Below are 25,278 nucleotides of genomic sequence, written 5' to 3' on the forward strand. Positions count from 1 at the left end.
ACCTCGGCCTGCAACATCCAGAAAATCTCAGAGCCTGAGCTCCGAATGGACAGCTATAGACCACATCGGAGCACCATCACCCTACCCCTCCACAGCTGATCTTCCATGGTGGGCGGAGGTTGGTGGTTGTGGTCACAACCAGTCCTTGTGGCTGACTGGGCTGGATAAGTCCCTCCCAACGACCTGACAACAGCAAACAAGTCTCAACTATAAGAAGAGGGTGTACTCAGCCCACACAAAGAGTACACCTTGAGTACCTAGCTTCGGTGATAGGGAAGGCTGTGTCACTGGACCCTCTAGGGTACCTACCACATTAGGCCATGCTACCAAGACAGGGAGTCATAGCGGCTCTACCTAATACATAGAAACACAGGGAGGCTGGCAAAATGAAGAGACAAAGAAACATGGCCTAAATGTTTCTTTGAAATCCACTCCAGAAAAAGAGCTAAACAAAGTAGAGATAAGCAATCCATTAGATGCAGAGTTCAAAATACTGGTTACAAGGATGCTCAAGGAACTTAGGACCTCAACAGCATAAAAAAGATCCAGTCAGAAATGAAGGATACACTAATTGAAATAACAATTTAGAGGGAAACAACAGTAGAGTGGATGAAGCTGAGAATCAAATCAATGGCTTGAAACATGGGAAAACAAAAAGCAATCAAGCAAAACAAGAAGAAAAAAGAATCCAAAGAATTGAGGGTAGTATAAGCTGCCTCTAGGACCACTTTAAGCATTCCATAATTTGCAACACAGGGGTGCCAGAAGGAGAAGCAAAAGACCAAAAAATTGGAAATGTATTTTAAAAAATAATGAAGAAAACTCCCCTAATTTGGGGAAAGATGTAGACATGCAAGTCCAGGAAGCACAGAGTCCCAAACAAGCCCATTCCAAGACACATCATAGGTGAAAGATAGAGAGGATCTTCTTTTTTAAATATTTTATTTATTTATTTTTAGGGGAAGGGAGGGACTAAGAGAGGGACACAAATATCAATCTGTGGTTGCCTTTTGTGTGCCTCCTAATGGGAAGCTGGCCCACAACCCAGGCATGTGCCCTAGACTGGGAATTGAATCAGTGACATTTTGCTTCACAGGCTAGCACTCAACCACTGAGCCACACCAGCCAGGGCAAGAGGGAATCTCAAAAGCAGCAAGAGAAAAGCAGTTAGTTGCCTACAGTGAAATTCCCATTAGACTGTCAGCTGATGGCTCAAAAGAAACTTTGCAGGCTAGAAGAGATTGGCAAGAAATACCTAAAATCATGAAAAACAAGGACCTACATCCAAGACTGCTTCACCCATGAAATATATCATTTAGAACTGAAGCGGAAATAAAGAGCTTCCTAGACAAAACTAAAGTTCTTCATCACCAATCCATTACTGTATGAAATATTAAAAGGACTTATTTAAGAAAAAGGAGATTGAAACTATGAACAATAAAATGGCAATAAACACATATCTATTAACAAATCTACAAATAAACTAAGCAAACAAGAACAAGAGACAGAACCATGGATAAGGAGAGCATTTTGATGGCCACCAAATGGGAGGGGGCTGTAGGGGAATGGGTGAAGTGGTGAGGGGATTAAGAACTACAGATAAGGCCATAGCTGATGTGGCTCAGTGGATTGAGCACTGGCCCAAGAACCAAAGGGTCACTGGTTTGATTCTAAGTCCAGGGCACATACCAGGGTTGTAGGCCTGGCTGGTCCCCAGTAAGGGATATGTAAGAGACAACCATACATTGACATTTCTCTCCCTCTCTTTCTCTCTCCCTTCTCAGAAATATAAATAAATAAATAAATACATAAATACATAAATAAAATCTTGTTTAAAAAGTACAACTAGGTAATTACAGAATAGCCATGAGAATGTAAAGTACTGTATAGAAAGTGGAGTAGTCGAAGAACTTATATGCATGACCCATGCATATGAACAATGGTGAGGGCACTGCGTGGGGGAGTGGGGTTTGCTCAATGGAGGGGGGACAAAGGGGGGAAAAAGTGGAACTATAATAAAAAAATCAACAAATGCTTTTAAAAAATTAAAAAATAAACAAATTACACCAATTGTTTTTTGGTCAGATTGACAAAAAAATCTGTATTGTATTTTGTGTGTGCCACAGAATTTCAGTAATTAGTTTATGTGAGCCATGAAATGAACAAGGTTGAGAATCACTGTTATATAAATGCAGAGCTTTTGACTTGAGTCTTCCAGAACTGGTAAGGATTACCACCACCATGTCCTGCAATGAGTCATTATAAAGACCGACTGGCTGACTTTAGAATCCCATCTATTTCACCTAGTAGCCATATAACCTCTCAGCCTCAGTCTCCTCACCTGTAAAATGGAGTAAGAAAAGTACCTATTCTCACAGACTTGTGAAGATTATATAAATAGTATAAGCAAAGGATTTGGCAAAATGCCTGACACATGACGGCTCAAACACCACTGAGCTCTTTTATTTCTGCTCACCACCATTATTCGTATCATTATTAGCTGTTCTTTACACTCAACTCTGGTCACCTCCCCACTGGCATAACAAATAGAAACTTTCTATGCACGACTGACAGCAGCTGAGGGGACCTGCCTGTAGCTACAACACTGAATGAGGGAACCTACTATCTTGACTACATTACTTCAATATTGTCTGCAGTGCTCTAAGATCAAATCAAGGCAGGGAGAAGTCTAAAGCTTAGGAGTACTTCTAACTCCTGTAATCACATTTGGCATGGCAATTGTCAACCAGCCCCTACCCCCATAGCCCCTCCTCTCATACTGTGGTTCAGTGATGAATAAAACCAGCATCCTCTGTAATCAACAAACACAAATGGCCTCTTAAATCATAATTAGGTTGATTTAAATATTTACTTGATCACAGATTATTTTATGTCTTACATGTAACTATGTATGTTAATTGTCAAAGGATTTAAAATATTGTGATAAAAAATAATTCTTGGAATTGACCTGGATAAATTAACCCCTTAATCTGGTTAAGAAGTACGTTCTAGTGGCCCTGGCTGGTGTGGCTCAGTGGCTGAGTGCCTGCCTGTGAATCAAAAGGTCACCAGTTCGATTCCCAGTCTAGGGCATATGCCTGGGTTGCGGGTCAGGTCCCCAGTAGAAGGCACAGGAAAGGCAACCACAGACTGATAATTCCCTCTCCTTCCCTCCCTTCTCCTCTCTAAATAAAATCTTTTTTTTAAAGTTGGTTAAATTGTATCGCCTATAAATGTTTTAAAACAAGAGTTAAATGCCAATTTACTTTATAGTCAAAATTAAACTGTAAATTCAAGTACAAAAACTTTAATAAACTTAACCTTTCATAAGATTTAACTTACCTGCCTCAGACTCCATGTTTAAATTTGTTGTTACAAAATTAGATGGGAAGAGTCCTACTCCTCTGTGGTTTTCTCCTTTCCACCAGTTGGCATCACTGCAAATACAGTGCAAAAATGTCATTTGTTCCTATACATTTTAGTGCATTTGTGTCGAGATGAATTAAAATAAAAACTAAATTTAGCCTACTTTGAAAAATATTAGTTCACATGTGACTATATTTATAAGTAGTTCTTAAATTTAACAAAAGCTATAGAAAAGCACAAATAAAACAAATCCACACTCATACTTACATTTAGAACCAATTAGCAATTGGTCACATTTTATTCTAGGCTTTTAAAATAATAAGATTACAGATAACACTGAAGAACCCTCTATCAACAACCGCACCATGCTAGTATGTAGCTTTGCTGCCAGTGTATTTTTTATTCATTTGTAAGTATCTTTAAGCCTACTCTATAGATTTAGATGATAATAGTTACAGATCGTTTTAATTTTACATGTTAATACTTTCAGATCTCTGATTCAGAGGTTTATCCTTTTTAAATCAAAGTTCCATCACACAAATAGGGCATATCTGATTTATCTATCTCCATACACATGGACATTTAGGAACTTCCAGTCTCTCACCACTATAAAGATTGCGGTAATGACCCCTCTAGATTCTGGGGCACACATGCAACAATTCTCTAGGCTTATGCACAAACATGGACTTGCTGGGTCACAAGATATAAGCATTTCTGATTTTACTAGATATTGTCAAATGTTCCCTAAAGGGATCATGGCAATTCATTACCCTCCTTCCCTAAGCAGCAATTCAGAATGTCATTTGCCCTCACGTCGGTTAACTGTCCAAGCAACACCTAGTATCAGACAGGAGAGAAATCATGTCTCATCTGCACTTCCCATGTATCCATGTGATTGTCAGCCTGTCAGCCTTTCGGATTGCCTTCTCTGTAAACTGCCTTGTTCATGTCTTCTGTCCATTTTTTCCCCTTGGGTCTTTTGTCTTTTTCATGGATCTGTAGGAGTTCTTTCTGCATTCTGGGCAGCAACTGTTTGTCTGAACTTCATTATGAAAATACCTTCTCTCAAATTTGTCTTTTAATATTTTTATGGGGTTTTTTTATTCCATGTTTTTTGTTCTTTTTATTTCATTTTTTCCTTTTCTTTTTATTTCTTTTTATTGTATTTTGTTCTTATTTTATTTCAAGTTTTCTTTTTTATTCCACTCCCATGTTTAGGTTTTTTAATTCATGTGGAATGAAATTTTATGTACTTCATGAATAGAAATCAAATTTTATTTAGATTGTACAAAGAGCCATTCACCCCAGCAAAATTTACTGGATAATATCATTCTTTTTTACTGATTTATCATATCCTCTCTCTCAAACAGCAAGCTGCTATCTGTTCATGAACCTATGTCTGGATTCTATTCTGTTGCAATAGTGTCTATATTAATGCACTAGAGCTTATTAACATGCTTTGATTCCTAGCAAGGCAAGGACCCTATCTGTTATTGTATACCCTTCCATTTCTACATTAATATTAAAGTGTTTTCAAGTGCTCTCTAAAAAATTGTTGGGATTTTAACTGGAAATGCACTGCATTTATGCATTCATATGGGAAAAATTAAATCTATATTGGTAGATACTAGCTTCATGATAAAGAAATAATATTGTTTCTTTACCTTGAAACCAGTATCTCCCTCCATTTACATTTATATAAATGTCATATATATTTATATTCTGCTACACCTTTCAAAGAATTTTATATGTATTTTTTCCACAAAGGCCTTATACATCTTTGTTGGGTTTTTTATTCTTGATTATTAGTAATTTTTGTTATTACTGAGAATGGCATGTGTTTCTCTTACATTTTCTAAGTAGTTGTGATTACAGTAAAGTTTACCACTGATTCTGTGTGTTGAGCTCGTACCCAACAACCCTGATGAATTCTCACCAGTTTTAACAGTTTGTCCACTGATTCTCTTGAACGTTCTCTACAGGTAATCATAAAATCTAGAAATAATGGTAATTTATCGAAAATTTGACTTATTGAGCAAGTATTCTTAAAAATGAAACTTAAAGATTAACTAACCTCTATGACTCTGAAACATTATTACACTACAAAGCACAACAAAGAGAATTCACTAAGTCATAATTCAGATGCTGATGGCTCACACTCTGAGAAGAATGCCAGTTGGTCAGATGACAGATGCCTTTTTCCAAGAAGGTTATACTTGCTGTGAAGGAGATGTGAGGCAAGGGCTTTGTTTCTTTAATCTCTGGGGGCCCACTAATAGTTGATTTTAATACAATTTAGAGTTCATGTGAAAAAGAAGTGCTACAAAAATATGAAAGAGCTATGTGTTACCCAAATTCTTAAGGCCAGAGAATAACTGACATACTGACAGTTCTAAGGTATTACATCTACAGAATGAGAAACTCTCCCTTATTCTCACATACTTTCTTAAGGTGAACTTTACATTTTAAAATGGGAAGTTGAACTTGAAGGAATTTTTAGATAAAACCAAAGAACCCAAACCTATGAAATGGATGCATGGATTTTACTTGAACCAATCAACAATTTTATGTGTAGCCTTCCTCAGTGGTTCTACTAATGTAGAATAATTTCTCTCCCACACTACTGCAAACAGCTTGTTAAAATATAAAAGTAGGGAAGATACCCAAATGCCATGTCAAAGCCTAATGGCTCCTTCCCAGCCCTAATCCAGCTCTATATTCTCTCCATTGGCAATTAGTTGATTATATAGAATGTTAATGGCACAAAATATGTAAATTCCCAAATTAACGTAATTTGGCACTGTGGTTTCACACAAACCATTTGATAATTAAGGAAAATTGCAGCATTTATATTTACAGATGCTTATGTTAAGAAAGTCAGTCACAGTGGAATGAAAAATGATGCAAATATAAAAGACATAAATTTTGCCTTCAACAAATTGACTATTCAGCTAACATTTATGAAAGCCCACCAAGAAGGGGATAGACACTGGACTAAGCACTGAAGTTACAAGGATAATTAATAGATAGTTTCTGCCCTCAAGAAATTTAAAATTTAGTGCTATATTTTTCAACCCTCCCTACCAAGACATGTTACCTTGCTTTACCTTTTGGGAATTGTGTTCTCCTTCCCCCTTTCTCCCACCCCAGGGAAGTACTGACCCTCTGCAGAATCAATTCATTAGCACAAGAGACATATGTGAAGAAGTAATTACAATACACTGTGAGAAATGCTATCAATTATATTCAGGGAGCTAGAGCTGCACCAAGATAGAACTCCTAATTTACAGGTAAAGGGAGAGAAGGGTGTAAAGGCTCCTCAGGGGATAAAAAATCTGACATGGGTTTTGAAGGTTTAGTAGGCACTTATCAGGAGGAAAAGGAAATGAGGGCTGTGGAAATAAAAATGCCCTTCTCCATTATGGAGAGGCAAGAAAATAAAAAGTACAAAGAAATAAAATACTTTGCCCACTGAGGTAAAGAAAAAAAAATGAAGTTATCTTGTCTCATTTTAAGTCTCAAAATAAATGAAAATCTAGCCTTCGACTTCTTAACCGAAACAACTTATTTGCTGAATTTTACAATGACAATGGCTGAAGATAAGCGATGTCTTCTACGAATTTGACAATCATGTGAGAAAAGTGCTATTTCTACCACAAACACACGAATAATAAACCTGGACACCTGGTAATCTCGTGGGGGTCTTTTCCTTAAATTACCTGTTCCATTTTTTAATTTGGGGAACACATCCTTGGCCCAGATGCCCTTGCAAACCTTCCTTGCAAGTGACGTTCCTTTTCTTTTCTAAATGCATTGGCTTCTTTGACAGGGCTTTCGGGAGAACCAAATGTACAACGCCACAAAAGTCTAATCACAACATGACACTTTTGGAACTGCAAGAATTCTACTTAATTATTTGAAATAGTACATACAGAACAAACAAGGAGTGGTGAGATACAGCTAAAAATGGAGAAAGTAAAAAGCTTTATTGGCACACTGATAAGAAATGTGCACCTTTTCTATCAGCTTCATGTTTCTTAAGTTGAAGTCCAAGAATGCTGTATGTTCAAGGTCGTTTTTCAAATTCTATATGTGAAATTTTTTATGTTATATTTTCATTTCCACAGCAATGTAAATGCAAGGAATATAGTCAGATTCTGGATCATCTAGATAACCTCCATTTAACCTAAGACTGCCACTTTACTGTAGTAACCTTTTAAACACAAGTTTGCCTTTGTTTAAAACCTTGCAGTGATAACCAATCACCCAGAATGACATTTAACCTATACATGTTGATACGCATATCTATGGCAATTTTAAGACTGGGTATCCTATCCTCAAAAGGAGGGCAATCAGCTTACATATTCCATCCTACTCATGTTGCATTCTCTCAGCAATTACAAATAAAGTTCTTTTTTTGGACTGGTAAGTCTCAAGTGAAAATTACTTTGCATGAGTCTACATTACTTAATGAATTTGTGCTTTAATTAGACAACAGTGAAAAGAACACATGCAGCACAGTAACATAACCCTTTACTCACTGCAAGCTGATAGTTTCCCATTAAACTATCAGCTAATTTCTCAAAAGAAACCTTGCAGGCACAAAGGGGCTGAAGAAATATTCCAAGTCACAAAAGGCAAGAACCTACATCCAAAATTACTCTATCCAGCAAAGCTATCATTTAGAATGGAAGGGCAGATAAAGTGCTTCCCAGATATGGTCAAGTTGAAAGAGTTCATCATCACCAAGACCTCATTATATGAAATGTTAAAGGGACTTATCTCAGAAAAAGATGATCAAAAATATGAACAGTAAAATGACAACTCACAGCTATTAACAACTAAACCTAAACCAAAAACAAAAACAAAGCAAGCAAACAACTAGAACAGAAACAGTATCACAGAAATGGAGATCACCCGATGGGTTAACAGCAAAGGCCGGGGAGAGAATGGGGGAAAAGACACAGGAAATAAGAAGCATAAATGGTAGGTACAAAAAAAGATAGGGAGAGGTTAAGAACAATATGGGAAATGAAGAAGCCAAAGAATGTATGTATGTATGACCCAGAGATATGAAGTAAGGTGGGGGAATGCTGCTGGGAGCGGGGCATGCAGGGTGGAGAGGAATAAAGGGGAGAAAAAAATGGGACAACTATAATAGTATAATCAATAAAATATATTTAAATAAATAAAAATACGCTACACTAATGTATCTTTAGTAAGCTATTTATAATGGATACTGGATGCATTTACAATCTGTGTTCATAGTAATGAGCTGTTAGGTCTTGCTCTTGTTACATTTCATCAACTTCATTTAAAAGCAAAATACAGATTGTAATTACGCCCAATATAGACAAATGTAGTCTTTATTACAACTCTAAATGATACAGAAATTGTGAGGGAGTGCTGAGTAACAAATTAGAATTATGGAGGAGCTGAGCATACCTTTTGGCTGCTTTGATCAAAGATAACAAAGCTGAATTTCTTACTAAAGTCTATTTGTTAGTAATTTTGGTATACAAAATTGCCAGAGTAAATATTCAGGTTACTGAATATTTATGTTTCCCGACTGTGATAATCAATCATTTAATATATCTTTTATCCAAGATAAAAAGAAAAACCAAATTTAATATAATAATTAAGAAAATCACATTACCTAATCTCTTTTATAAATTTTATTTTAGAAAAAAGTAATTAAGATATAAAAAGGTTCTGTGATACACACAAAGAGGTGGATATCCAGGATTCTAAATTAAGGATATTATCTTTAACTTCAAAATACTCCGGAAATAAAGATTTAAAACATACCTGTCATCCAAAACAATAATAATTTCACCATGTTTAAAGGTAAGTTCATTGTCCTCAACAGCTTCAAAGTCATATAAAGCTCTCACTTTTCTTGCAACTTTATTATTTGGCTGAACGTCTGCAGATGGATATAAGGATTTTGTTTCTGTGTGCTGCTGCTTCTGCTCTTGCAACGATAATTCAATAGCTAGTTTGAAAAATTAAAATGCAAAGAACAAATGTAACCAGAATTAATTCTGACTTTTTTAAAGTTAAAAAAGATATTAATGTTATATTTAATAAGGGTAAATCAAGTGAGTATTTTATTTGTCCAAATAAACACCAAGCAGTTAACTTTCTAGAGGGGCAGAGAATCATGACATTTTTTAAAATAAAGTTTTTGCTCATTCCTGATTAAAACAGTCTGTCATATACAGCAGCTATTATTTTTATAGCAAACAGATTGTGACATTTTGATATGGGTAGCTTTCCATATAGGACAAGCTGGGAACATATATTTCTGTGCTTGACTCATAACTTTGGCATTAAAGAAAAGGTGAAATGTAAGCTTTCCAAAGGTAGGACATTAAATACATGTTTCTGACAAAGATAATGAGTTAACCTTATGATCATGTCAATTGTTTTACTTAATTTTCAGACCCAACTAGTGTCTATATTTGAGGTAAAATACTAAAAGTATACCCAATCTTATTATAACTTTTTTCAATAAATTGTTCTGACAAGGATGTTTCCAGTAACAGTAAATTACACATTTCATGATTTACCTTTAGCTATGTCTTCATCTTCTTTGTTTTTGTTTGATGAGGCACCATTCTTGGCAGCGGCTGAGACGGTCTGTAAATGTACAAGTAAAACAAACACAACTACCCTTTCAAAGAAAACACAAGTTCTATAACTACTCACACATGCTAATTTAAAATAAAACTGATAATACCTAATGAGTTTCATTTAAAAGTGAAGTTGTTTATGATCATTTTAAGTAGCTGTTTTCAAATACTAAAATAAAACATCAGAATTTTTAAGAAAACATTATCAACTCAAAAAGGATGCAAACTGGCTTATACATTGCATAAATCTTAGTATCTGACCCCAAACCTGGCATCCCAAAAGTACTTAAGTAAGAGTCTTTCCTGATTGCACTTCCTGGTCTACACTGTCCAAGGTCTCCGAACCCCAGGAGAGGTGCTGTACCGGTATGGGCAGGTGCTGACCATGTATGGTCAGGTGCTGTACCGTTAGGGGCAGGCAGCTACAGGGAAGTGGTGGCAAGAAGCCACGATGACCACTGATCGAACCGGAGGGAGGACAAATTCAAAGGGTGTGGTCTAGGAAAGCCTGCTAAACCCTCCTTTACTCATTGTGTTTCAATGGCGGTGGCTCTTCAGGCACAGCAGAGGACTAGGGAAGGTCATGCTTAAATTTAAAGGCAGGGAAGACAGAGATGTCCAGGATTCTGAATCATCAATCAGTTCTTTCACAGAGATTTCTGAGAATGCCATGCATAAAGGACAGCACAGGAAAATGCTTGCTTTTTGTTACTTATAAGACTTCTATCCCCAAAATCTACCTAGAATCCTTAGACCTGGTGAGCTGTAAAGGTTCTTTTTGTCTCTGTAGTTTAGAGTCTATAATAAAATTATATAAATTATATATAGATATAGACATAGACATAGTCTTCTTCCTAATCTCTTTCCCTAACCCATATATTATATTAATTGGAGAGCAAGAAGCACTGAGAGCAAAACCCAAGATACAATGTTTTTCTCCCTCAGACCTAAGAGTCCATACAGGGACTCATCACTCCTGCCTCCACTCTGTCCTACGAAAGCTACCCCCTATCTCCCCAAATAAACTTCGTGTTATAGCTCCACCCATCTTGTATATAAACCATTCCTTTCAGGCACAGTCACTCTTTTAACTAACAGGCCTTGAGCTTTCTCTACCTCTTGAATACATGCCACTCCCCAAATTCTACCTCTTCCTTTCGCCAGCCCAGTCTGTAGTTACCTCTCTGTCCTGGCACCCAGCATTTGTACCCCTCATCCATATCTGTCACTTATAATTTAGTCACTTTTCACATATAGATAGCTACCCTTCAAATTTACTATAAATTTCTTGAACATAAGGCTCTCTCATCCACCTATACCCTCTGCATGACTCTAGAGTTGCATTAAACAGATTATTTATGGCTGAGTCACTTCTCAAAGTTCTGATATGTAGAAGAAATTCACTACATTTAGCACACCTACTAAATATAAGACATTGTGCCAGACAGGCACATGGAGAGTGCAGGTGGGTGACAATCACAACAGACCTGGCCCAGAATTTACATAAGATACATACCCTCAAAATCATATTGGGTCAACCATGGTTTGAATGAATCTCTTACCGGAGAACCTGCTGGAGGAAAAGCAATTCCTTCTTCTTTCATAGATTTAATAGTTGCAGATATTAGACTAAACTGGGGGTCCTTTTGAAATTCTTCTGACCACTCCACCATTAAAGATTTCAGTTTTTCACATACTTTAGGATGAGCCTTTCAAAGAAAAGGCAAAGAAAAAAAACACTGTTTAAAAGTACTTGAATTATTTAATAACAAAGAGAATAACCACCCAAAATTTCTTTAATCACATGAACATCAACAAAAGCCCAGTACTTGATAATGCCTATTTACCTTTTAAGATATAGTTATTTCTTGCAAAATTACCCTTTTTAAACATCAATTTCTAAGTCTTACTATAATGACAAGTCTTTTATATTCAGAGGTTATTTCTTCAATGTTTTCTTATAAGCTTTTTATGTCAACTAAACTACAATTTTGGGATTTCTGCCACTAATAGCAAGAGAATGGTGCTTCAGAGTTTCCATCTTAAAGAAATCAATAACAACACCCTATAGTGAAGACCCCCTCCACCCTGCTCCACCTTTGCCCTCCATCTCTAATGGGAAGTCAGTAGAGAATGGTGGTTAGTTTGGACACTGGACTCACAGAAACCTGCATCTAAACCTCAGCTCTGCTACTTACTAGCTGGCATTACCCTGGACAAGTTACTTAATATCTAAACATCAGTTTCTGCATCTATAAAATAAGAATGACAAGAGAATCTCACTTCTAAGTGTTGTTAAGAGCATTAAACAAGAGAGTCAATGTAAAATGCTTAAAGCAGTGACTGGTAACTAGCCATCAGTGAGGATTAGCTATTTTCACTAGCATATATGCCTTGGGGAAGAAAACATATTTTGGTGCTACAAACAAAAACATCAAATTTTAGAACAGAAAGTTTTATTTCACTTCAAATTTATCTAAAAATGATTTCATTTATAATACAACTTTATTAATATTATATATAGTTAAAGTGATATACAGTACATTATTTTCTTAATAACTTAAATTTCTTCTCTTTTAAAAATTTACCTTATTTTTTATCAGAGCACGTACTTCTGTTGCAAAATCACGGGAACATACTTCTAAATGAAATATCTTTCCACAGTTTGCCACACAAGCCCCAAGAAGCTATTAATTAAAATAAAAATCAATATACATATGTTGAGATATTAACTCACTAAAATAAACATACACATAAAATTTGGATTAAACAATAGCATGACCTCCACTTACAGTCAATGCCTGCAGAGCCACGTGAGGAACCTTGTGATTTACCCTTTTCATTATAGCTTTCAGGCAGTCTTTCGCCCTGCAAAAAAATGAAGAAGGTGAAATATTCATTCAGAATTTGAAATCAAACGTTAAAAATACGAGGTATGCAACTACTAACTAACTTTAAATTAAGAAATAAAATCCTGCAAACTTTACTTCATTACATAAAATGATTTTACACTTTTGTTTATAGATTTGTAGAAGTTAAAAAAAAGCTTATTCAAAGGCTGTATATTCCAAAATCAAGAGGTAAAAAGTCAGCCAAAACAAAAGAACTATATCATATAAAAAATATCCTTCAATTTGTTCAAGAGAGACTTAGCTTTCAGACAGCAAATTCTTATCTTGAAAAAAAAGAGCAGGATATATAGTCTTCAAAGGTCTAAGTATAAACATGCATGAACATACTTTGAAAAGTTGTAATGTTAAAACAAATGCTTTCTTCGGTCTTCTCAACTTCTAAAGTATAATTCAGTTCAACTTAACTACAGCATCTCCCCTGTAAAGCATCCTTTTTATACTCACTTTTTTTCCATTATGATGCTATTAAATTTACCTATCGATTACTGAAAGGCTTTCTCAGCATGTTACCTATTAAATTGTTATATTTGTTTACCTCATTATTAGAAGAGCCCCAGAGTGTCTAAGTTACAAGAGAATTTCCTCAACAACTAGTCTATTCATTGTTAACATGTGTCTCTATTGTGTCAAGGCTTTATGTATTTTAATTTACCTCAGGTTTTCAGTTGAACTCTCTTCCCATCTGTTCTTTCCCTGTAAAGTTAATCCCATAAATTCCCCCACCATGATCTCTTTATTTTTATTCCCCTCAAAGTACACAAACTTCAAAGTTACATCAAGAAAAGGGACACCAGTTATCATGTCCTTAGACATTTACTGAGCATGATGGGCATCTTACCCATTAGGAGTACTTCCAACTTTGTCACATATGTCCATAATAAGACTCCAGTCTTCCGCAGTGTTGTACTCATTTGTGGCTTTTTCTGTAAGATATTAGCATACCCCCAAATGAGGACATTTCTTATGCAACACTAACATAACAGGAAAGGCACAGAAGAAGCCCTACCTTTGCTTCTGCCAAGTATAAAGGAACTATGAAAAAACATCAGAAGATAGAGTACTTTAGCTCATTTCAACTTTCAATTGTATAATTAAATGAATTGAATGTTCTAAGTTACACCAATGTCTTCTAAATTTAGTTAATAAATAAATTACAAACTATCAATAATCCCAACAAATTCTAATTTGCAAGAAAGTCTTTAAAATGTGTCATTATATAAGGAAATATGAACCAAACTATTCACTGAGTTGTTGCTTTTAAGAGCAAAAAGAAAAGTGAATTAATAAAATATAAAGAGTTCATACAATGGGCCCTGGCTGGGGTAGCTCAACGGACTTAGCACGGGCCTGCAAACCAAACCAAACCAAACAACCGTAGTTCAATTCCCAGTCAGGGCACATGCCTGGGTTGCAGGCCAGTTCCCAGTGGGGGATGCACAAGAGGCAGCCATACATTGATATCTGTCTCCCTCTTTTCTTCCCTTCTCCTCTAAAGATAAATAAATAAAATCTTTTTTAAAAAGTTCATACAATGGAATGTAAAAATGAGTTCTACCAAGCTAAATGTACAAAAATGTGTATATTTCAAAATATAACAATTTGCTTTGCTTATGCTGAGTTTAAAAAGCTAACAGAATATATAACATTTACATTAACTTATTTTTTATGTGCCCCAGGCATGAACCAGCTCTGGCCACCAATGCAGGCAACAAGCTAGGATGAACTAAGGACTGTACAACTGCTTTGCCCCTGATTGATGTAAGAGCAACACCACCAATCAGGTGTGTCCTTGCCCATTGCCAAGGGGTTACATGAACTTTTTAAACAGCTTTATTGAAGCTGTTTAACTCATGTTCCAATATAATTCATGTTCCAATAGAATTCACCCACTTGAAGTACACAACTCAATGTTTTCCATATAATTAAAGACTTGTGCAACTATCACTGCTATCTAATTTTAGAACATTTTCATTAATCTAAAAAGAAACGTATAGCCATTGGTAATCACAGTCCATTCTCCCTCCATACTTTCCCCTCTAGACAACCACTAATCTACTATGTGTCTCTACAGATTCCCATTCTGGACTTTCACATAAATAGAATCATACAACATATGGTCTGTCATGACTAGCTTCTTTTATTTAGTATAATGTTTTCAAGGTTCACCCACGAGGAAGCATGTATCAGTACTTCATTTCTTTTCACTGCTGAGTATTATGCCACTATACAGATAAACGTCATTTTATTTCTCCACCAGTTGATGAACATTTGGGTATTTTTTTAACTTTTTAGTTAAAATTAATAATGCAAAGCTGCTATGAACACTTGTGCACAAGTTTTTGTGTGACATATGTGTTCACACCTCTTTGGTACACACCTAGGAGAACCAACTGCTGTGTCTCACCGCAGCTCCATTTAATTTTTGTTTCAGAATCTGGCAGTTTCCCAAAGCATCTGTACCATTTCACATTCCACCCACAACACATGACTATTTCACACAAAGTTATAAAACACTCAAAATATACACTATATTTTGAAATATAAAAACTAAAAATATTACCATACGCATGAGAATAAAAAACATCAAATGAGATGGAGGATCAAAATGGGGTAAACAAGGACCTAATTATATTTACAAAGTTTTGGTTTTTTTAAGATTTTATTTATTTATCTTTAGAGGGGAAGGGAAGGAGAGAGAGAGAGAGAAATATCAATGTATGGTTGCCTCTCATGCGTCCCTTGCTGGGAACTGGCCTGCAACCCAGGCATGTGCCCTGACTGGGAATCGAACCATGATCCTTTGGTTCATAGGCCTTTGCTCAATCCACTGAGCTACACCAGCCAGGGCAAGTTTTGTTTTTTTAAGCTCTAAAGTAAGTATCCAGGAATGATTCTTATTCTTAGTATTTTTTGTGGTCTGAAATAATTTATGATCAAAATAAAAATTTTAAAGTAAATTTTTGAAGAGCATGACCAGAATATAATTACTAAGTTAAGTAATATTTTTGCTCTTTCAGAAAGTTTCAATATCAAGAGATACAATTCTTTTCTGCTAGTATAGGAGGTGAGTTTATAAAAATTATACTTCAGAAACTTTTTACGTCTTTTCCCCTTTATACCCTATAATTTCAAATACAGCCAAACCGAGGCATTAGATACATACAAGCTTATCACAGTGGTAAGAATCTAAAGTAGTTCCTTTTTTAAAGGGCAATAAATAATAAAAGCCAAAAAATAAATAGGCTTAAGTAAACGGCTATATTCGGCAAGTAAGAAAGACAAACAATCCAGTAAATCCTGGAACTCACTTTATAAAACCATGTGAATTGCCTAACACAATGGATAGAGAGTAATTATTTTGACACATGTGAAGAAACGACAAGCCAGAGGTTTTAGGAAAGTAATGGATTTTTTGCCTTGCATTAAGTTCTACATTCAGGCACCAAGTTTCGTAGGTAGAAACATTGTCTACCCAGGTCCAGCTTCTTCCCTTGTACAGGGATGACTAATTCTTCTACCTGTAAAGTCAAACCAGGATGCATTTTTTTCCAGAGGTTTAAAATGTTTAACTATTTAAAACATATCTAAGAAATTTAGTGAATTCAAAAGCACACACAAGAAAAAGAAACAAAAAATCTACCAACTGCTGAAAATTATGACACATATATTTCCAGACTTTCTTCTATACACATAAACAGAAAAATAAAAATATCAGTAAAACTAAATAAAATAGGACCAGAGGTATGAGATGTCCAAAGACTGTACCCCAAAACTGATAACCCCTTCCCTGCCAATTATAAATGCACTGAGAAACAAAACAAAAAATAAAACACTGCTGTTATTACTAATGGAAGCTCTAGGTATGCTGGACAAATGGGTTTGCTAACAGTGAACCCCAGAGGAGGGCACGCCTCAGCACTACACAGGGGTGGACCTCCCCCTGCAGGAGGAGTCCCTGCACAACTTATTCCAATGAGAAAGAGAGGAGAAATCACTCAATGGCTGTGGAAAGACTAGCTACCTCCTGCATGGACAAAGAGCATCAACAGGGCCCACTAACTGCAAGTTCACCAATCAGAAACATCATTGCACCAGAAATGGAGAGGATACAGGAGCAGGGGAAGTCAGGTGACACTGATGGAACTCCGTCTTCAGGAAGGAAACCTCGGGGATATTTCCCACTAATAGTGTAATCATATTAAATATATCATTTCCTAACCTGCATTTCCATTTATCATTAACATCTCTCCATGTTCACAAATACATGTCTATACCAATATTTTGAATAGCTACATGATGTACCAGTACATACAGTGGCCACAGTGCTTACGCAATCTGGTAAGAAGGTATCAGCCAACTGTGATTTTAAATCTATCAGGTACCCAGACTTTCTTCTTTGTTATATTCACTAGAATTATATTGATGCTCCACATGGAACAAATACAAAACAATTTTAAAATGTCAGGATTTCATGCATAGGCCTTTACTATAGATGTTTCATAGCATAAACACTTTATTTTGTCTATCGTCTATCTCTGCCACCACTTCTCTCCCTCCCTCCAACCCTCAAAATGAATGTACTCCATTATGGCACAGACTTCTTGTTTCGTTCTATTCACTATTTTTATTTCAAGTGGACAGAACAGTATCCGGGCACAAAGTGTTCGGTTAAGTATTTGTTCAGTGAATGAATGATGCTGGTCGCTCCTCCATATCCTATCAATGCGGCACAGTATCGTAATGTGGAAGTCAATAATAACAGAGCTTCTAAGTATGTGAACTGTTAAGAGCTTTTATGATGCCCAGTACGGCCCCAGAGAAGTCTGTGCAAAGCTCTGGACCAGCAAGAGCTTCGCCCCGGGGCAGACACACATCCACGGTGATGCACCAGACTAGCTGCAAGAGCAACACCATGTGACAACAAAAGGCAACAGCACTGGTGTGCTTCCGAGGTCCCAGTCCTCCTGTTTTTCTAAAGAGGAATGACAATACTTCTGGGAGTCTCGCAGGGAGATGGGGTATATAGAGTAGAAGGAAATGCCTCAAAAGGCAAAACAAGACCTGCAAAAAACTCTGGATAAAGATGTCCTCCACATACACAATGGAGTAGTACTCAGCCATAAAAAGGATAAATGCTGCCATTTTTGACAACATGGATGGACTTTAAGAGTATTATGCTAAGTGAGGTCAGTCAGATGACAAAGGACAAGAACTAATTTCACCCATACATGCAATATAAAAAAGGCAACAAATGAACAAAGAAAATTTTAAACAAACAAAAACACACACACACAGACAACAGAAGGAGTTTAGCAGAGGAGAAGGGTGGCAAGGGACACAGAGGGTAAAGGGGGTCAAATACAAGGTGATGGAAGGGATCAGACTTTGGGTGCTGGGCATACAATACAGCAGCAATTTTCAACCTTCTTCCAGCTGAGTGTGATGCTGGCAGTAGGCCTGTCATATGTGGCCTTTACTATGTTTAGGTTTGTTCTCTCTACTCCCCTCAAGATCATAATGAGACAGAGTGCTCACTTTCACCTCTCTTATTCCACACAGTACTGGAAGGCCCTAGCCATAGCAATCAACATTTTTCATCTTGTGGCACACATAAACTAATTACAACAATTCTGTGGCACACAAAAAAATACATTACATTTTCTGCTGATCTGACAAAAAATAGGAATAATTTTGATTCATACACATGGGAATGCTACTCTGTTGGCTGTTGTCATTTTTTAATTTGACAATCTAAGGGGCAGAGAGGTCAGTGCCCCTGACTAACCTAACCTGTCAGGTACTGCATGTTTTACAATTTTTTTTGACACACCCCTGTGTTATGCCACAGTGGTTGAAAATGCTTGAGTAGAGAGTATACTCAATAAAGTATACGAATATTGTATTATAGAGTTTTACATCTAAAATCGACTCTATATTATTAACTAATATTACCCCAATAAATTTAATTTAAACAATAAAAAGAGAGCCCCAGAGAGCTACCTCAGAGCCACCTGAGCCACGTGAGGACACAGCAAGACAACCATCTATGAATCAGAAGGCTAGTTCTCACCAGACAGAAAATCTGCCAGCACATTGATCTTGGACTTCCCAGCCTGGAAACTGTGAGAAATAAATACCTGTTGCTTATTTTTTTTTAAAGAGGGAGGAAAAGGACTTCTTGTACAGTGATAGATAGGTGACTAACTTTGTATCTTGAATCGAGAGAGCAAGTCACTTATATTACATATGACTTTCCAACTTCATGCTCATCTTTGCTCTTTGCTTACGGAGTTTTGTTTTTGCTGTACAGATTTATCACTCTTTTTACAAATAGTATCTTTCAGTACAGTGTTTAGAACTACCTTAAGATTAAATATTCACTCATATTCTCTTTTGTGTAGCTATAGTTTCTCTCTAATTGGGTAAATCCTTAGTCTACTCTGGAATTTCAACCAGCACATGGCGTGAGGCAGAACTATTTTTATAAAATATATTTAGTAGTTCCAATATCTAAGAATTTATCCTTTCCTCTTTGATCTGAGAAACCAGAATCATCACTTACCAAATTCTGACACACAATTTAATGTGAAGCCTATGCAATAACCCCCAAACCCCTTCCAATAATTTCAAAACTAAATGGAATATTTTTACTTGATTTAATTTTGTAGAAAATTAAAGTCCTGATTTGAATACTCTATCCAGCAGAGTATTACTCCCTATAAATATAGGGCTCATGATTACTCTTTATAAAAAGTATAAAATCTGAATGCTTTATAATAGCCTGCCAAAAAGGATTTCATTTTTCAAGTGAACAAAATAAAGGTTAAATTATGTACTTATGAGTATTTTAAACTCCTAGAAAAATTTTAAATATTGTAATTAAGGAACCATTCTTTTACAGAATGTCACTCTGCCCAGTGTTGGAGCTGTAGCTCACATTGTTCTATGTCTAACGCACAGAAAATAGGAGAGTTAAGTGAGCTCTCCTGGGGCCTGCAGGCTAAATTTCCAGGGTTTGGTGGGAGTAAGTCATAACATTTCATCATCAGGTTTTGATTAGTGCATACAGAGAGCTTCATATACCAGTGAAATACTTCAGAGAGATTTCTAACAATATCATAAAGCAGCAGCCCATCAAAAAAGGCTCCCCCTCCACACAGTCCATTATGTTCAACACACAGCTTTAAAAAGAATTCACGTCTATCTATAAAACTTTTAATAAAATAGGCTCTGTAAGTAATAAAAAAAATTAACTATATAAAACAAGAATGCCCACAAGAGATCTTTAAAGCTCTTCCAACTATGTTTGGAAATAAAAACTCATAACTGATCTGCTTCCAACCATAAGAGAGTAGCTGGTACCAGATTTGCTATTCTACAAAAAATGTGTATAAAAGGGGCCAAAATATATGAGGCAACTGTGTTCAAAAACTTAATAACAGTGCAGGCCTGAGGTCTTTAAGGCAAAGTAAATATGAAATGACCCTCATGATGGCCCCAGCTTTTCTGTCCCAACATAAGGAAGACCAGCCCTGGTAGGGCAGCTGGGGGACAGAGACCAGATTCCTGAGCACATGTCCCTTGTTGATCAAGGGCTGCCCCACCTACACACACACACACACACACACACACACACACACACACACACACACACAGAGGCTCTATGAGGACGAGCACAGATCACCTACTATGGGGCTCAGAGGTAGTGCAGCGCTGAGAGTCTCTGAAATTCCTGCCTGTTACAAACCAAATGTCTGTGTCCCCACAAAATTCAAATGCAACTAACCCCCAGTGTGGCTGTATTTGGAGACTGAGCCTCAAGTAAAGTAATGAAGGTAAAATGAGATCCTAAGAATGGGACCCTAACCTAGCAGCATTAAGTGTCCTTAGAAGAGACACCAGAAGGCTCTCTCTCCTCACACACACACACACACACACACACACACAAAGAGGTCCTGTGAGCGCACAGCAACAAGGCAGCCATCTGTAACCCAGAAACCAACCCTGCTGGGACCTTGATCTTGAACTTCCAGTTTCCAGAACTGTGAGAAAATAAACGTCTGTTGTTTAAGCCACCTGGTACATGGTATTTAGTTATGACAGGCCAAGCAAACTAATACTCCACCCAACTAGAACAGAGAAAATTTCAGGCATTCTGTTGAAACCCCCAAAAGGCTACACCTTAGGAGTAAAGGCCCCTTAAGTTCAATATCAAAATAGGCCTGCCTCACAAAGAAAACTAAGCCTGACAAAAAACTAAGATTCTCCAATAATATAACTACCTGACAAAACTCAACACCCTTTAAAGGAAGACAACATAATCTGACCTCTTTGCAAAGAATAACTACAATGACCAATATAATATAAAAAATTACTAGATATACAAAAGTGTACCACAATCAAGATAAAAACTAATAACTGTTTACTCAAATGTTATTATTAGCAGAAATGTACTTTAAAACTGGTATTATACATTCTTTGAAGAATGTAAAGCAAAAGATGATCATTATAATTGAGTAGGTAGTGAGTGCTGAGAAGAGAAATGGCATTTATAGAAAAGGACAGGATCTCAGCTAAAAATATTCACTGGATGAGTTTACAAGCAGATTAAAGACTACAGAAACAGTGAACACGAAGAAAAGTCAATAAAAGTAATCAAATCTGAAAAAGAGAAGATAAAAAAATGAACAAAGTCTCAGTATATTTGTTTTTTAAACTTGCTATGTAACAAATTATTGCAAATTAAGTGGTATAGAACACTACCTGCTATTAGTTCATAGTTCTGTATTTCAAAATCTTGCCTGGGTTCTATGCTCAAGATATTACAAGGCTTGTTTTGGGGGGATTAATGTTATTTAAATGAAACATTGTAACTAAATTCATGCATGTTGGAATTATGTGAAGACTTCCTGTACATTAAAGCAGAGTTTAAATCTTTCTTCAAATGTGTATGGAACTACCAAAAACTAGAAATAATTCAGGACAATACACACAGTATATTCTCTGAATACAATATATATTTATTACACCAAATCTAAAACATAATCACATAGAAATTAACAATCAAGATAGATAATTAACAGTATAATAGAAGGCAATATAAAAATTTATTATAATTAGGATACTACATATTACTATCTTGGGATGTAACTAAAGCACTGCTTAGATCTTAAAGAAAAAACTATTTTACGTATTAATAGAAAAACAACTATTTTTATAGCTTAAAATTATAGAAGAACTGGAAAAGCTATACTAAAAAAATTTTTAGAGTAAAAATAAGCTAAAAAATGAGAAGCAAGTAAATGAATCGAATTCACATTGGAAATCACAGCTGACAGATTTTATTAAAAATATTAAAATGTTTATTCTTTGGACCCATTTATTATAAATTTAAAAAATGTAGGTGAGCCTATTTTTCTAGTTTATAAATAATTCATACATGTTTACACTATTAAAATGATACACACTTATTAAATTTCTATACCATACAATTCTTGTATAGTTTAGATTAAAATATTGAAATACCACTACCTCAACCTGACATATTAAAAATATTTTTCACCTGCTTCTCTGAGTCCAGTGACAACAACCCTGGTTAGCATTCTAGGGTGCCTGGGTTTAATACACATTTTCTCATTTAATTCTCCTTCTCACTTAATGTTCTGATCTCTGTGGCTAAATTTTTATCGATGCAAATCTTCAGTTTACTCTGGGGAAAGCAGTAACATAAATTCTACTTTAAAATATGCTGTTCATTATCTTCTACAATGAAAACCTACCTACAGTTCTGAGTACTGAATTATAAATAACAATTTAATTTAAAACACAACAACTAACAGCTTTGAAGCATTTTACATATGCTAAACTGCTTCCACTTCAACCCAATAGAGTAAGAATTCCTCATTCTAAACATCAGAAAACAGAGACACAGAAAGTAACTAGCACAAGGTCAGTCATACAGCTAGTGAGTAGTAAAACAACAACTTCAATAGAAGCAGCCTGCCTCAGTGTATATTCTCTAAGTTTAAATACTATATTAAACTGCCTCTTGAATGCAATTTTTGTTCAAAACTGCTAAATTAGCCCTTCCCAACAAGCTGGTTTTCAGTTTCCCTATATACAAACATTTTAAACATGCTGAATAGGGCAAATAAGAAAAATGCAACTTCAACTCTTGTTTATACAGAAAGACCCAGCCAGAATGCCATGATTAACTTCATTAGTTGCATCATCTAACAACACATATATTCGAGAGCCTTTGGTTCTGGTTGAACACACAAGAGCGACTGCAGCTCTTTTCTCTTCACATGTCACCACCATTTTGGGAGAGATGAGCGAATAGGGCGGGTAGGGAGAAGGAGGAGGAGAAACAAAACACATCAAAATTACCTCTGGCTGCCTTTTAACACTGTAAATCACATATTAGAAAAGCAAAAGGTCTAGGACCAGCCTTACACTCCTGCAAGTTCACTTTCTTCTTAGCTAATACTTCCAAGATGCCTGCTGTAATCCTGTCAGATGAGAGCCACACCCCCTCCCAACTCCCTCAAAAACCAGATCCTCATTTCCACAGCACCCTTACTTTAGAAAACAAGGCAGAAGCATAAATGCAGTAAGGATAATCTGTACTGAAACAGACTTATCAGGAAGTTTCATGCATAAGACACTTACCCACAGCTGGGGAAAAATTAGTCTACAAAGTACCCGTAACCATGCCAAGATGTCACAGATGGAAAATCAAAAGCTGTAGACTGGGCAGGTGATCGCATGACCTCTGCAGACTTGAGGAAATAGTTATCACACTCTGTGAGCACATGCAGAGTACACACATCACCCATTAAAAAATGAAGACCTGCCTTCTCTATGCCCAGCTCTGAAACTTACTTACTAGCTTAAGGTCTCTAGGTAGTTTGCCTCAGCTCTGAATCAATTCTGAATCCATGGTCTCATTTGTAAAATGAAGGCCGCGATGGCTCCCAGGCTTAAAAGTGTTGTAGAAATTAAATGGAAAGAAAAAGGGATGAAAACCAAAATAGATACTTCAAAAGAGAAGACAATCATTTCATGAGTATATTTAAAGGTGGTGCCCAACAGCAACAGTAATCAGATAAATACATTTTAAAACCACAATAAGATACCACTGAAATGGCTAAAATTCTTAAAACTATACCACCACATACTGACAAATTTCTGACATGAAACTACAGTAATATGAGCTAAAAATAAGTTAGAATGTCAATAATCTTCAGGGGCCAATGTCTGATATCGGATACACTGACCTTCTTAGGTTCAATCCCTACACTAAACACAAATACGCATTCATCATCAAGTGTGAAAAGCAATGCGCTCCCACATGTAATGTGCACCGACGCTTTTGTGCACATCATACATGGATTATACCCATTATTTTACCCGTGGTATGTGATTATTATATACCCATGTATAAAGCCCATCCTTATTTTCCCTCAAAAATTTAGGCAAAAAACTGCATTACACAGAGCAAAATATTGTAATAAATGAAATTTCAACTACAGTTGGGGTTGGGGAGGTCTGTAGAGGGAGCTCTCACACCCTACCACTCCTGTCAATTACCCCAACAAGCAGTCCACCTCCAACAGGAAGGCTTTCTCCTTGACTACCCTGGCAGGAGATTTTCTTTAAGCCCAGCAACAAGCCCACCCAATAGAAAACACCACAATTTGGCCAATGAGAAGCCATTATCATCCTGAACTCCTAGTTTCCACCATTGAAATTTCATTTTTCTTTTTCTAATGACTTCTTTGCCCCTCTTTCCTATAAAAGCCTTCCATTTTGTGTAACTCCTGAGTATCTCTGTGCTTGCCAGATGAGACGCTGCCTGACTGACAAACTGTTTAATAAGGCCAATTAGATGCTTAAATTTACTCAGTTGAATTTTTTTAATGCAAGTAAAGTAACAGCCTAATAAGGCAATAATGTGGGGGAAAAAAAAAAAGAGGCCTCCCCCGTCAACCTTCGACCCTCCACCTCAAGTGCTTAGTACTAGCAGGACAACCAAAACACTGAGTGTGCTAGATCTCTTTAAGTATTTAAGCTTAGCTTTTAGAAAAGGATATGAAGACAATTCATCTTACGACACATGATAGCAAAAGAACCTGCTCCAGATAACAATACAAGTTCCTTTTAGTTCAAATGAACTAAAATCGAGTCACTACATTTCTCACAAAGCAAATGAAAACTGGTAAAGAAGTGCTTCATATGAGTGCATTCACTAAGAAAAAGTTTACAAGTTTTCAGTTACAAAAAAATTTCTAATGACTTTTTTGTATATTCTATCATTTAAAAATTATACTAAACAACAGGGATTCTCATGCGTAACAAAATTT

The 25,278-nt window shown here is 36.2% G+C and overlaps 1 protein-coding gene and 1 pseudogene across 3 annotated transcripts in view; both read right to left on the bottom strand.

The window, feature by feature from the left end:
* Nucleotides 1–25,278, bottom strand: part of STAM2 (signal transducing adaptor molecule 2) — a 44,228-nt gene that overhangs the window by 11,810 nt on the left and 7,140 nt on the right. For 2 of the 3 annotated variants that reach the window (XM_037027784.1, XM_037027783.1), the window contains exons 2-8: nt 13,752–13,836; nt 12,794–12,869; nt 12,590–12,688; nt 11,564–11,710; nt 9,939–10,008; nt 9,175–9,361; nt 3,343–3,437 (exon numbers count right to left, since the gene is read on the bottom strand). In XM_037027784.1, coding sequence (XP_036883679.1) covers nt 3,343–3,437; nt 9,175–9,361; nt 9,939–10,008; nt 11,564–11,710; nt 12,590–12,688; nt 12,794–12,869; nt 13,752–13,836 — 759 coding nt within the window. The remainder of the gene's footprint in view (nt 1–3,342; nt 3,438–9,174; nt 9,362–9,938; nt 10,009–11,563; nt 11,711–12,589; nt 12,689–12,793; nt 12,870–13,751; nt 13,837–25,278) is intronic. The other variant, XM_037027785.1, reaches the window with a different exon arrangement.
* Nucleotides 14,577–14,721, bottom strand: LOC118974469 (uncharacterized; annotated as a pseudogene).

Source organism: Sturnira hondurensis, unplaced genomic scaffold, assembly GCF_014824575.4.
Source record: "Sturnira hondurensis isolate 20B ecotype Veracruz unplaced genomic scaffold, ASM1482457v3 Scaffold0019428, whole genome shotgun sequence".
Taxonomy (NCBI): Eukaryota; Metazoa; Chordata; class Mammalia; order Chiroptera; family Phyllostomidae; genus Sturnira; species Sturnira hondurensis.